The following is a 12183-nucleotide window of genomic DNA, read 5'->3' on the forward strand; positions in this document are numbered from 1 at the left end:
CTGACCCCTCAGTCATGACCCCACTCTCCAGGCCCCCTTGTCCCGGCCTCGTGGAATGAAGAAACTGGGGCAGTCACACAGGGATCCGGAGTCCCAGTCTCCTATCTTTATTTTTAACAGCCCAGCAACATCAGGTAGCAGCAGCAGTGCAGGGCTCCTGTCTGGTGTGCCCAGCACAGAGTCAACCTAAGCCTGAGCTCCATGACCATGAACAGGTGGCAGCCGCAGGGCAATCGGATGGCGAGCACGGGCAGAGCAGTCTCCACCCATATCCAGCTAAACCAGCTCCAGGAGAGAAGGGCCAGTTTCTCCGGCGTACTTCCGGCCGGGGACGGGCTCCACCGCACATTCTTGCAGAGCTGAATCTCAGCGACACTGGGGCTTTCGCTCCTTTCCTAAGACGTGAACTTTCCCAGCTCTGGGGCCTGGGACCCTTAGCAGAACAGTGGCCGCGGCCACAGGCTCTGGACGTCTTGGTGACGCTCATCCGGCACCAGGTGGCGGCACAGAGCAGGGCTGTCCGAGCGGGCGGAGAGCTGCGCGCAGAGTGTAGTGAGGCGGCAGGGCGCGCGGCAGGGCTCCGAGGGCGGGTGACCCTTATGGTAGAGAAACCAGAAGGTCTGGAAGAGTCGTGTGTCACCCCGCATGCGGTACACTAGGTCGTGCCAGGCGGCAGGCAGCGCGTTGGGCAGCCCGTAGGTTTCTCGAGCCCTATAGAGGCGTTGCCAGTGCGGCGTGGCTCCCGGTTCATTTGCCTGTGTCAGGTTCAGGATGTAGGTCTCATGGTCCAGGACCACGTGAGAGCTCCCGGAGTAATTGCCATCTATCTGGTAGACGCGATAACCTGCAAGGAAAAGAGGGCTGACTCCAGGGGAAAGGAGATAAAAGGCAACTCCAGGGAGAGGCTGCACATCCTGCCCACCCCTTGCTGCCCTATGCCTGACCTGGCTCAGAACTCCTAGCCCACCAACTCCAGGTTAAAGGAGGTTCCCTTCCCCTCACTCACCAGGATTAAGGCCGATGTAGGTGGTGGCACTGGGTGCCAAGAAGGCTACAGCCAGCGGCCGGCTGAGAGTCTCTTCATCATAGAAGACCTCAAACTCGTCCACATGAGTGTGGCCAAAGAACTGACCAGCCAGAGTGCTCTCATACCTGGCCAGAAGACACCAGTTACGGTCTGAAGCGTCTGGGGAGGGGAAGGAAGAGATCTGGGGAGACCGGACGCTGTGTTTCTGCAGCCTGTTGGAGTCAGTAGCGGAGCCACCCAGTGGGGCAGCAGGGAGGGGGAGATGCCCTAGGGAACGCCCACCTTTGACTTTCCATCCCCTCCCCCTTCCCCCAAACCCCCTTTCACCACCTCTTCCTCCTACCTGGCTACAATTCGATAATAATTCCAGCTCCAGCTTTTCAGGCAGTGCCCTGGGGGAATGTGGCCAATGATGTGCACCTGGGGGTGGGGAGGGGGCAGTTAATCAGGGGGTTGAGGAGTCCAGACAGAGCCAGCCAGAGAGAAGGGGGCTACATGAAAGGGCTTATGATAATGACCCTGAATGGAACCCCCGGGGACACTGCTTTGGGAGTGCCTGGAAACCAAGCCTCTCTGCTTGCAGGTGCTTCAGCTCAACAGAAGCCTGCTCTCCCCTCACCCCTGGCAGCCCCTACTCCACTGTGTTCCCACCACTGCCCCTCACTTTGTCTCCTCGATCCTCAGCAGCCTGAAGCTCCCCCACCAGCCACTGGAGCTGTCCGGCGGGATCTGTGGAGTTGATCAAGAGCCAGAAGTTCTCACGGGAACAAAAATTCATATTGAGAGAGATGAGGCGGAGACCCGGGCGTGGGGAAAGGGCATAGAACCCCCCAATTCTGAAACAAAGGGAACATGAGGGATGTGAACACTTGTTCATAATCCTGGTTCTGGGTGCCCGGTCCGGTGCTAGGTATTTGGGTGGAGGGCAGAGGCATATGTGACATCATCCCCACCCTGAGGAGCTCACATGCTAGCAGAGATTGAACAGTACTGATGATAGGGCTTGTAGACAGAGAAAAACAGCTCGGAGGGCTAAGGGTTCTGGGAGTCTGGCAAGGTTAAAAACGAGCTAGAGGGCTGACGCTGTGGCTTGGTTAATCCTCCTCCTGCGGCACTGGCATCCTATATGGGCACCGGGTTCTGTCCTGGTTGCTCCTGTTCCAGTCCAGGTCTCTACTGTGGCCCGGGAAGGCAGTGGAGGATGGTCCAAGTGCTTGGGCCCCTGTACCCACATGGGAGACCAGGAGGAAGCACCTGACTCCTGGCTTCAGATCGGCGCAGCACTGGCCGTAGCGGCCATTTGGGGAGTGAACCAATGGAAGGAAGACCTTTCTCTCTGTTTCTTTCTCTCACTGTCTATAACTCTGTCAAATAAAAGAAAAAAAAAAAAAAAAAAAAAAAACCAGGAACTAGAGTAGGAAGCAAAGGCTATTCCAGAAGATGACCAGGGCTTGAGCAAGTTGGGAAAACCTGGGGGAATTAAAGAGGAGGGGAGAGAGTTTTCCAGAGTCAACATGAGCAGAGCTGGGGCACGCAGAGGTTATGCTGTTGCCCTTGGAAGGAGGGCAGCTGGAGCTAAGGGTGGAGAGGGAAGGAGAGGGTCAGGGAAGCTCTGAGGACTCGAGCCTGAGCTAATGGCTAGGATCCCTCCTCCCTTCACTTTCATCCACCTGTCTTCTCCTTCCTGGATTTTTATGGACCTTAAATACCTGAGGGTGCGAAGGGCTTCAGCAGGTAGCCAGGGCTCCCATGCCTTGGCCATTGCCTCATAGAGCCAGCGGGAGGAGTGGTTGCCCTCTATGAAGGGAGGCGGGAAGCTGTTGACAGGTGTGCTCTCATGGTTGCCCACAGCAGGGTACACTGGCACTGGCCCCAAGAACTTCCTCACGAGGGCTGTGATGGTGTTCAGGGCCCGCAACTGGTCCTGACGAGACTGCTGCCAGACGTCATGGGCGGGGATGTCCCCTGTCCAGTACACCATATCAAACGGGCCTGCTAGGCCCACCCCACTCAGCAGGCTCTCCAGGGTCCGCAAGGGCAGGTCACACTTGCTGTACTCGCCCCAGTATCCAGCACCTGGCCGAGAGGCAGGGGGCAGGCCAGAGCCGCGGCGGCAACACAGTGGGTCTGCACAGTCAGGGTCTGTGCCCTCCAGGTAGTCATGATCCCAGTGCAGGTCAGTGAGGAAGAGGATGCGGCTAATGGGGGCGCCTGGGGCTGGAGGGCTGGGCGGCTTGGGGGGTGGCTTCGGCACTGCAGGCAAAGAGATGTTCCAGGAGGAGAAGATGTCCCAGTGCCCGCAGCTGGAGCCCAAGAGCAGGCCACAGGCTTCCGAGGGGCTCAGCACCGAGCGCGTCCACACCTCTACCACGTCGTCCTCAAAGAGGTGGACGGCCGACTGGCACACAGCGGGCGGTGCTATCTTCAGCAGATTACACACCTTGATGGCCACAGAGCCCACCCGTGCCACATTGGGCTCCTTCTGTGGAGGGAGCAAAGAGGGGGTGAGACACCAGAGATACAGTAGGGGAACCTGGCCGACACCTCTTGGGTCTCCATACCCTAACGGGGGCTGGGCTGGACTCAGTGCCACTGAAGTGCCTCCCAGATATGCACAATGCAGGCAGTGCCAGGCCAGTGCTTCCTCCTTGACCAGTGGCCAGCAGCACGCTTTTCAGGACCTTCGTTTGGCCAGCTGGCTTTCTCAGTCTTCACTCTTTCCTTACTTCACAAAGCTCCCACTGGGACGGTGGTGCCGTGTAGGCATGGGTTTCCCCACTGGGGAGCAAACAGTCAAGGCTTGTAGATGCCACCTTCTCCATCCATCAGGGATGCATTCAGACCCTGGGGCATCTGCTTTCCTCCCAGTCCTCACCCCCCAGGGCTCCCACCTGGCCTGCCCCATCTCAGCCCCTTTAGCACTCACCTTCAGCCCGAAGTTGATGGCGGTGAACAGGGCTTTGCACACGGGGCAGGTGAGGTTCCACCACCCCAGAGCATTCCGGAGCTGGGGCGCTATGCCATTGAACCGTGCAGGATGGCCGTGGGCAGGAAGAGGGTGGGCTTCCGCGGGGGCCCCAAGAAACAGGGAGTCACCCAGAGCCAGGGCCAGCGTCAGGCCCAGGCCCATCCAAAGGAGTCCTCGGTTGGGGGCCCCCAAGGACCTGTCCAGTCCCCGCCCCCAGCCAGATCCGGAGTGGCTTTGGACCGGTGACACTCCGTGGCGGGGCATTGCCAGGGTTCCTAGACAGGGCTGGCTCGCCTGTCCGACCCTGGCCGGCCCTCAAGGCCCGGGAGGCGCTGGGGACACCCGATTACTCTTCTCTCTAAGTCGGCTGATTGCTCAGCAGTCAGCCGCAAGCAGCTCCGCCCCTTCCTCTTCCTCTTGTCAGCAACAGCAACAGCTGATCCCGGCGGCCGCCGAGAGTCCTGTCAACTCTGCCGGGGCGGAGCGGCGTGGCTCGCCCGGGCCCGCCCCTCCCTCGCCCCTCCCTCGCCCCTCCCTGGCCCGGACCGCGTGGGCGTGGGGCGGGCCCTTGCTCCCTGCGGTTAACCAGGGGCACCGCCTGGCAGCCACAGCCGCACAAAACCGCGCCAGCTTCTGCGCTTGTGCTGTGGCGCTGCATCTGTGTGGCTGGGGGGGGGGGGGTGCTTCCGAGGCTCCTGGGGGGCTGCACTGCCCAGATGTGCACTCAGACTTCTGCCCTTTGCGTGGTGGGAGGCGGGAGGAGGAGCAGGGCCAGGCGAGGATCCTCCAGGTGAGTGTGCAGCTCCCGTCAAGGGGGCTCCTCGCATCCTACCTTCTGCCCCTGCCGCCAGCTCCCTGGAATCACCTTGACAGCCCTTGAGTCACTATTGATCCAGCATTCTCCAAATACACGGGAACTCTCGGCTCATCTAAGGCTTCGGACGGTAAAATGACCTAGGAGCAGTAGAGACCATACAGCAGCGGTGGCTGGGAACAAGAGCTTTGTTCTCCACCGAGTATCCGAGTATCTGTAATAGTAACAAAGCCAACATGTATTGCCTTCTTTACGATGTGCCAAAAACTTAATCCAGGCACCTTCTAATTACTCTTCAATTCTGACACCTCTAAGAAGTAGATGTAATATTGTTAACCCCGTTTCACAGATGGAGAAACCAGCACAAGGGAAGTTCTGCGCAGAACAACAGTTAAAACTTATGCTGTTCAACTTCCACAAAGCTGTCAGTTCTTTCCTTTGAGAATTTCTTCCAGGTGACTCCCCGCTCTCCACCCCACAACCCAGTTCTGTGGGCATCATCAAGGAATTGGGTTCCTGCTAGGTGGGAAACATAGCTTTAGTTCCCAGCTGCTGGCTGTGTCTGTCCTGGCCAGTCCTAGCCTTTGTGGACACTTAGGGGAGTGAACCAGAGATGTGAACTCCATCTCTGTATCTCAAATAAATAATAAATTATAATTAAGGTACAGTAATCACAATAATTATTAACACATATTTTTAAGATTAGAGCTGGATTTTTTCATCTTTTTTTAAAAAAAGATTTATTTATTTACTTGAAAGTCACAGCTACACAGAGAAAGAAGGAGAGGCAGAGAGAGAGAGAGAGAGAAAGGTCTTCCATCTGCTGGTTCACTCCCCAATTGGCCACAACTGCCAGAGCTGCACCCATCTGAAGCCAGAAGCCAGGAGCCTCCTTCAGGTCTCCCATGCGGGTGCAAGGGCCCAAGGACTTGGGCCATCTTCTACTGCTTTCCCAGGCCACAGCAGAGAGCTGGATCAGAAGTGGAGCAGCTGGGTTTCAAACTGGCACTCATATGGGATGCTGACACTTCAGGCCAGGGAGTTAACCCACTGCACCATAGTGCTGGCCCCCGTAGTGCGGTATTTTCATATAATCTATGCAATTCTCTCCCTCCCACATATTTGTGTGCTTTAAGTCACCATACCTAACACAATGTAAATGCCATTTAAATAGTTGATGTACTGTATTGTTTAGTGAATAATTGTTGTGGGTTAGGTTGAGGTCTAAATCCCTATTCCAGGCTCTTGTGCCTTAGAGAAGCATTCTAAGTACAGGCACAAATTCTACAGGTAAAACAACAACGGAGAAAAGATTACCTCAGATCTTTGTCTCACATGGAAGAATTTCCGAGCAGACAAGGCAAAAAGAAAAGCAAGATGTACTGAAAAGCAAGATTTACTGGAGTCAGAGACCTCCAGCTAGAGTAGCCTGGAGGGGGGCTCCAAGAGAGGAAGAAAACCCAATGTGGCTGGTGGTACTGGGGTTTTAAGCACAATTTTGGGGAAGAAAAAAACTTATCAACTTGACATTTAGTTACAAGGCAAGGACAAAACCCACCAAAAAGACCTGACTGCAATATTATTTGCAGAGGGGTGGGATAGGTAATTTGTTTTTACAGTGAACTGTGAGCTCAGAAGGATGGAATCAGCACTCCCTTGCTATTTTCATGGTAAAATTGGAAGCTTCCAAGGAGTGGGCAGGCACTTTTGACCTTGCTAATGATAACTTTTGGGGGAAGAAAGCATTTTGCACCCACAAATTCCACTGGGACTAACCTGACTGCCTATTAAATCCTCTGACTCCTCATGCAAATACAACTGGTAGCTTTGGGATCCGCAAGGAGAGAAGGCCTATACTTCCGGGAATGGAGAGTCCCTACCCACACTTCCGGGGAAGAAAAGTCCTTGTCAAGGTCCCCACAGGTGCCTAAAGGTCAACCAATGAGGATCAGACCTGCCTCAACCTTTAACCCCCACACCCTATATCTATAAAAGGAGCCCTCCCAACCTCTGTTGGGACCGGTGAACCTCGCCCAGGAGCGGAATTCCAATAAAAGCTTGTAAATTAATTGATTCACATGCCTGGGAAGATTTGTTACTTGCTGGACACCTTGCAGCAACATACAGAGTGATAAAGTTTATTTAAAAGGTGAGGAAAACGCATATATACCCATGGGCATTGTTCAGGAAGAGTGGGCCCAGAAGGGATGGGGTGGGGTGGGGAAGAAGGTGTTTCAGTACCCTGCCTCTGCAGAGGTTTCCAAGAGCCCTCTCCCTGACACCAGGCTTCTTCTGAGCTTAGAAAGGGGGATGGTTACGTGGTAGTGCCCCCAGGTCAGGGGAAGTACATCCTGGGGAAGGGGTCATTTGTCTGGCAGGTGGCTGGACAGGATTACATAGAGTGAGGAAGTTTGGATTCTGTAGTGACAAAAAATCTGCACATGTTCAATACAGATGCAGTTAAAAAATATCTTCAGTTTGTGGTTGGTTGAATCCATGAATGTGGAGCACTTGGATGTGCGGGGCTGACTATTATCATTATCCACAAGATTCCACAGCTACCTAGTAAATGTTGGAACTGGAATTTGAATGCAGCATCCTGGCTTGATGCTCTGCTATGTGGAACTTCAGCAATGGCGTAAATTATTATAAGCCAGAGGCATTTTAGATTCAACAGATGTAAAAGAAACCTTCTTGAATCTTCCTTTACGTGACAAAAAGCAGAAACTTTCATGAAATGAGGACTGTCATAAATTTTCCATCTGGGGAGACTTCTATCCCAGGAGTGAAACCAAGGGTAAACCTAACTTAAGTTTTACGCTCTTCAGTTGATGGCCTTGTAAGACCACTCAGGTGGAGAAAAACACAGTCACAAACTTTCTTTCTCCTTTGTTCTCTTATTAGTTTTTAAAGATTTATTTGTTTATTTGAAAGGTAGAGTTAGAGAGAGAGAGAGAGAGAGAGAGAGAGGTCTTATGTCCGCTGGTTCACTCCCCAGGTGACTACAGTGGCTGGAGCTGGGCTGATCTGAAGCCAGGAGCCAGGAGCTTCTTTTAAGTCACCCAGGCAGGAGCCCAAAAACTTGGGCCATCTTCTCTTGCTTTCTCAGGCCATAGCAGAGAGCTGGATTGGAAGTGGAGCAGCTGGGACTCAAACTTATGCTCATATGGGATACTGGCACTGCAGGTGGCAGCTTTACCAGCTATGCCACAGTGCTGACCCCTGTTTTCTCTCTCTCTCTCTTTTTTTTTTTTTGAAGACTTATTTATTTGAAAGGCAGAGAGAGTGAGACAGATCTTCCATCTACTGGTTCACTCCCCAAATGGCCGCATCTTCTGGGGCTGGGCCAGGCTTGAAGCCAGGAGCCAGGAACTTCATCTGGGTCTCCTGCATGGTTGCAGTGGTCCAAGGACTTGGGCCATCTTCCATCGCTTTCCCATACTCTAGAGCAAGGAACTGGATTGGAAGTGGAACAGCTGGAACTTGGACCGGCACTCATATGCGCACTGGCCCCTCTCCTCTGTTCTCTTAAAAACTCATCTGTCTTTCCTAAAGAAATCTTATTTGTTCTTGCCTAAGAAGGCTTTCTCTCCCTTCCTTTTCTCCTAAATTAGGTGTATAAGCCTCTAACTTTAACTGTTTGATGAACCAACTCCTTTTTGGTTGGTCTTCTCTATGTACAGATAAGCCCCTTTCTGCTGTTAATCTGTCTTGTGTCAGCCTAGTTCTCAGGCCTTGGGCACTGAAATGAAAAGGGTATTGGGAAAAGCTTTTCCTCCCAGACAACCACCTCTTTGTCATAACTGTATGCCTGAATCTGTGATGTCTGGGTCTGCAAAGTCTGGAATTTTGGCAGAAGGGACCAGGGGGAGGTGGGGCGTCATGCAGAAAGCACGGGGTGTGAAGGAGCCTGGTACATTTATTCTGAAGCGAAATTTCTCCCTTCCACTTCCCTGTCTGGGCTTTCAAGTAGCCTCTTTTCTCCTTAACTGTTAATGCTCTGAATCTGCCTTTCTTGATTGGGCATTGATGATCCCCAGGGTCCAAATTCTACTTGTCCTCCAAGACCTAGCTCATATCCAGTCTCCTTGATAATGTTGTTCGAGGTTGCTGCCTGCGCTCTCATTTCCGCAGTCCTGCATGACACAGCATTTTCATATATGTCATTGTTTTGATAGAACCAGCACTTGCTGCAGATCATGTGCCCTTTTCCTTCCGTAAAAGCAGATACGTAAACATTAGCCTATGTGTGTAGGGGCCAAAGAAAAAATGGGAATGTCTGCACAGTAGACTGAGGAAAAATGTAGAAGTAAGCCAGCCTTACATATCTAAAGTATTGACTCTTGTGCAGTAACCTTGTTGGGTGGGTCTTTGTGTGGCTATCATAATCTACATAGCAAAATTCTTGTCATTGTTCAATAACCTGGTTGAGTGGGTCCCAGCCCTCTGCCTGGGAACAATTTAGGGGAATCTCATTTGCCCTACACCAAGAGGGCTATTGTGAAGTTCTTTAAAGATTTATTTATTTATTCAAGAGGCAGAGATACAGAGAAAGGGAGACACAGAGAAAGGCTTTCCATCTGCTGGTTCACCCCCGAATGGCTGCAATGGGCAGAGCTAGGCCAATCCTAAGCTAAGAGCCAGGAGCTTCTTCCAGGTTTCCCATGTGGGTTCAGGGGCTCAAGCACTTGGGCCGTCTTTCACTGCTTTCCCAGGTCATAGCAGAGAGCTGGATTGAAAGAGGAGCAGCCAGGACACAAACTAGTGCCTATATGGGATGCTGGCATTGCAGACAGAGGCTTAACCCATTAAGCCATAGTGCCGGCCCCTATGGAAGGAATTTTAACAATTCTATACCCAGGAAGCCCACCATCCATCGAGACATCCCAGACTAGGAGTGAGGAAGAAGGCCCATACCCAAATCCTTAAAACTGTCTGAGATGCCCACCTGGACTGTTGGATATACTCTCCTCATTATTTCTTTCTGTAAGGTCACCACAAAACACACCAACACCAGAGTAAGGGAAAGGGGTTATTGGTGGGGAAACTCAACAGACCAGAGGAAAGGGGCGAAGAAGGAAAAGAAGGAGAAGGAGAGCATGAGAGAGAGAGACAGAAGAGAGAGAGAGAAAGAGAAAGAGAGAGAGAGAGAGAGAGAGAGAGAGAGAGCGCCATGTGTTCAGCAACAGGTCCTCTTAAACCTTTCTAGGGGGCAGGCAAAGAAGTAGGAGCAGCAAATCCCATTAGGGTCGGGTGGAGCTGACATCGGTGGTTGGGCCATGTGGTCACCTGGCTTCCAGCAATGGTGGGAGGAGCTACAGTCTAGGATGGTGTCCAGGGCGTAGATCGCACCATAAATAAGACTGTGCCATTTTACTAACACTTTTCATTAAATTTTGCTTCAATATTCACTTGCCCTTCTTTGTGCCTTTATACTTCATCGTGTTATAAGACAATGATTTAGCGCGGCTAGGAACAACTACCCACTCCTGCTTCACTTCTGGGTAGACTGTCAAAACTCTCTTTTCTTGACAAGGATGGTTGTTATTCAGGAATTAGGTCCTGAGACAGAAGACTAATATGTGAGAAATTTACCTGAAGGTATTCTTGGAATAAATACCCATGAAAGGAAATGGAAGGGAACAGAACTGGGTAGGGGGACAGGTTGATCTGTGATACTGTCTCAGACAGACCTCATGGGGCCCTAAGAGAGTTCTGAAACTGGGTGGCCCTGCAGAGCTGTCAGAAGTGAGGCGAGAGGACTTGCTTCATAAATCCTCGTAGGGGGCTGATAGCTGAGGACTTTCTGCTGAGACCACTCTGAGCAGCTGAGGGGATGGGAGATGCAGGTGGCAAACCACAGCATCCACCATAGTGTACATTTCATGTCAGTTCTGAGAGCAGCCACTCTGGCATGTTAGTGAGTTGCTCTTCAAGGTGGACACTTAGAAGAAAAAACCGGGAAGAATTACAGCTCACTGCAGGGGATCTCCACCCATTCTAGTTTTCTTCATGCTTAGCTAGTAACTCTGCTGATTTCAGGGACTTATTGGATGATGTGACTCAGAATTTCACCCTTGAGGGATCTGAGCCTCTAATTTCTCTGCCTGCCTTAAACCATGGCTGCTTTATTTGTGGTTTTACCATCAAAATAGGGCAGGGGAGTACCAAGAGGCACCCAAATGCATCAGCTGAATACAAAACATAGTTCCCTATGTCCTCCTATTATGTAACAACTTCTCTACTTCCTCTTGATAATCAAGACCAACTCTGCAGCCAAGATGCCGATGACTTCTTGCTGGCTGGACCCTCCACACAAGGAGCCTGAAGTTCCTCAGTACCAACCATACCCCTTCCTGTGTTAGAAAAGTATCCCCTTTGGAAACTGGAACCTCTAAACTGGCAGAGCCTAGGCTTATAGGGTAGGAAGCACAAAATCCCCAAGTGGGTCACTGGTAAACAGGGTCACGCCTTCTTCCCCCTCTTGCTGCTGCGTTTGCATGCTTTGCCTATTGGAAACACAGTCCTGACAACACAGGTTGTTGGTTTAAAGTGCATCCTGCCAGCTGGGAGTTGGCACCCTGTCCTCTCTAGGTGTCCTCATTTCTAACAGGGGCTTGAGGTGTGTGGCCACCAGCTTGCTCCGTCACTGAATCAGGCTAGCAGTTTCTGGGCAACACGATGTGTAATATGATCAATTGATCCCATGGTCGTGGACCCATTTTATACCTCCTTTGCTGACAAGTGGTTCAGCATGATAGGAACAACAAAATGAGATCTTACACCCATTGTTCAGACACACTTGTAAGGCCTGGGATAGCAGTGATGATGAGACTAAGTGTGCACGAGACACAAACCTCTTCTTGAACTATGTATATATTCTCACAGAACAAATTGTTTCATCTTTTAGGGTGTACTATGGTTTGAATAGGCTGTGGCTCCCTAGCTTGCATAGGTCTTTAAACCCCAAAATCAAAAGTATATGGCACTAAGAATGGAGAAACTAAATCCAGTTATGGTGTTTAGGCAGAGCACCTGGTAGGAAGTCTTTCAGTAGCTGGGGCATGTCTTTGGAAAGTGGTTCTCATAAGGCAGTTGGTTATGTAAGCCTGAGTTGGGCCAAACTGCTGTCTCTGCTTCCTGGCTCACTGTGTTCCTCTGCCCATCCTCCACCATGGCCATCCTCTGGCCTCACCAGATGGCCAAACCAATGGGCCCAGTTGATCTTGGATCATGAACTCAAAACCATGAGCCAAACAGTCTTTTTCCTTTGTAAGTAGCTAGTTTCAGGTATTTAGTTATAGCGATGAAAAGACGATTAACACAGGGTAGAAGGAGTCCAGCATGGTCAACTCATCAACGAGAGGGTGAATG

General features: G+C 51.6%; 1 protein-coding gene across 1 annotated transcript; it reads right to left on the reverse strand.

Moving 5' to 3' along the window:
* Positions 1-84: 84 nt before the first annotated feature.
* SMPD1 (sphingomyelin phosphodiesterase 1) lies at positions 85-4461 on the reverse strand. The gene is made up of 6 exons (XM_002708758.5): positions 3954-4461; positions 2737-3509; positions 1692-1863; positions 1371-1447; positions 1007-1152; positions 85-844 (listed from the first exon to the last, which is right to left on the reverse strand). The coding sequence occupies exons 1-6, from the start codon at positions 4257-4259 to the stop codon at positions 435-437; spliced, it is 1884 nt and encodes a 627-aa protein (XP_002708804.3). The 5' UTR covers positions 4260-4461; the 3' UTR covers positions 85-434.
* Between the last annotated feature and the right edge of the window lie 7722 nt (positions 4462-12183).

This window comes from Oryctolagus cuniculus, chromosome 1 (assembly GCF_964237555.1).
Source record: "Oryctolagus cuniculus chromosome 1, mOryCun1.1, whole genome shotgun sequence".
Taxonomy (NCBI): domain Eukaryota; kingdom Metazoa; phylum Chordata; class Mammalia; order Lagomorpha; family Leporidae; genus Oryctolagus; species Oryctolagus cuniculus.

Excerpts from the sequence above, each read along its gene's own strand:
- SMPD1 (XM_002708758.5), bottom strand. The coding sequence starts at position 4,259 with ATGCCCCGCCACGGAGTGTCACCGGTCCAAAGCCACTCCGGATCTGGC. Across the intron at positions 3,510-3,953 it reads CCATCAACTTCGGGCTGAAG|AAGGAGCCCAATGTGGCACG; the intron begins GTGAGTGCTAAA and ends CTCCCTCCACAG. Across the intron at positions 845-1,006 it reads CTACATCGGCCTTAATCCTG|GTTATCGCGTCTACCAGATA; the intron begins GTGAGTGAGGGG and ends TTTTCCTTGCAG.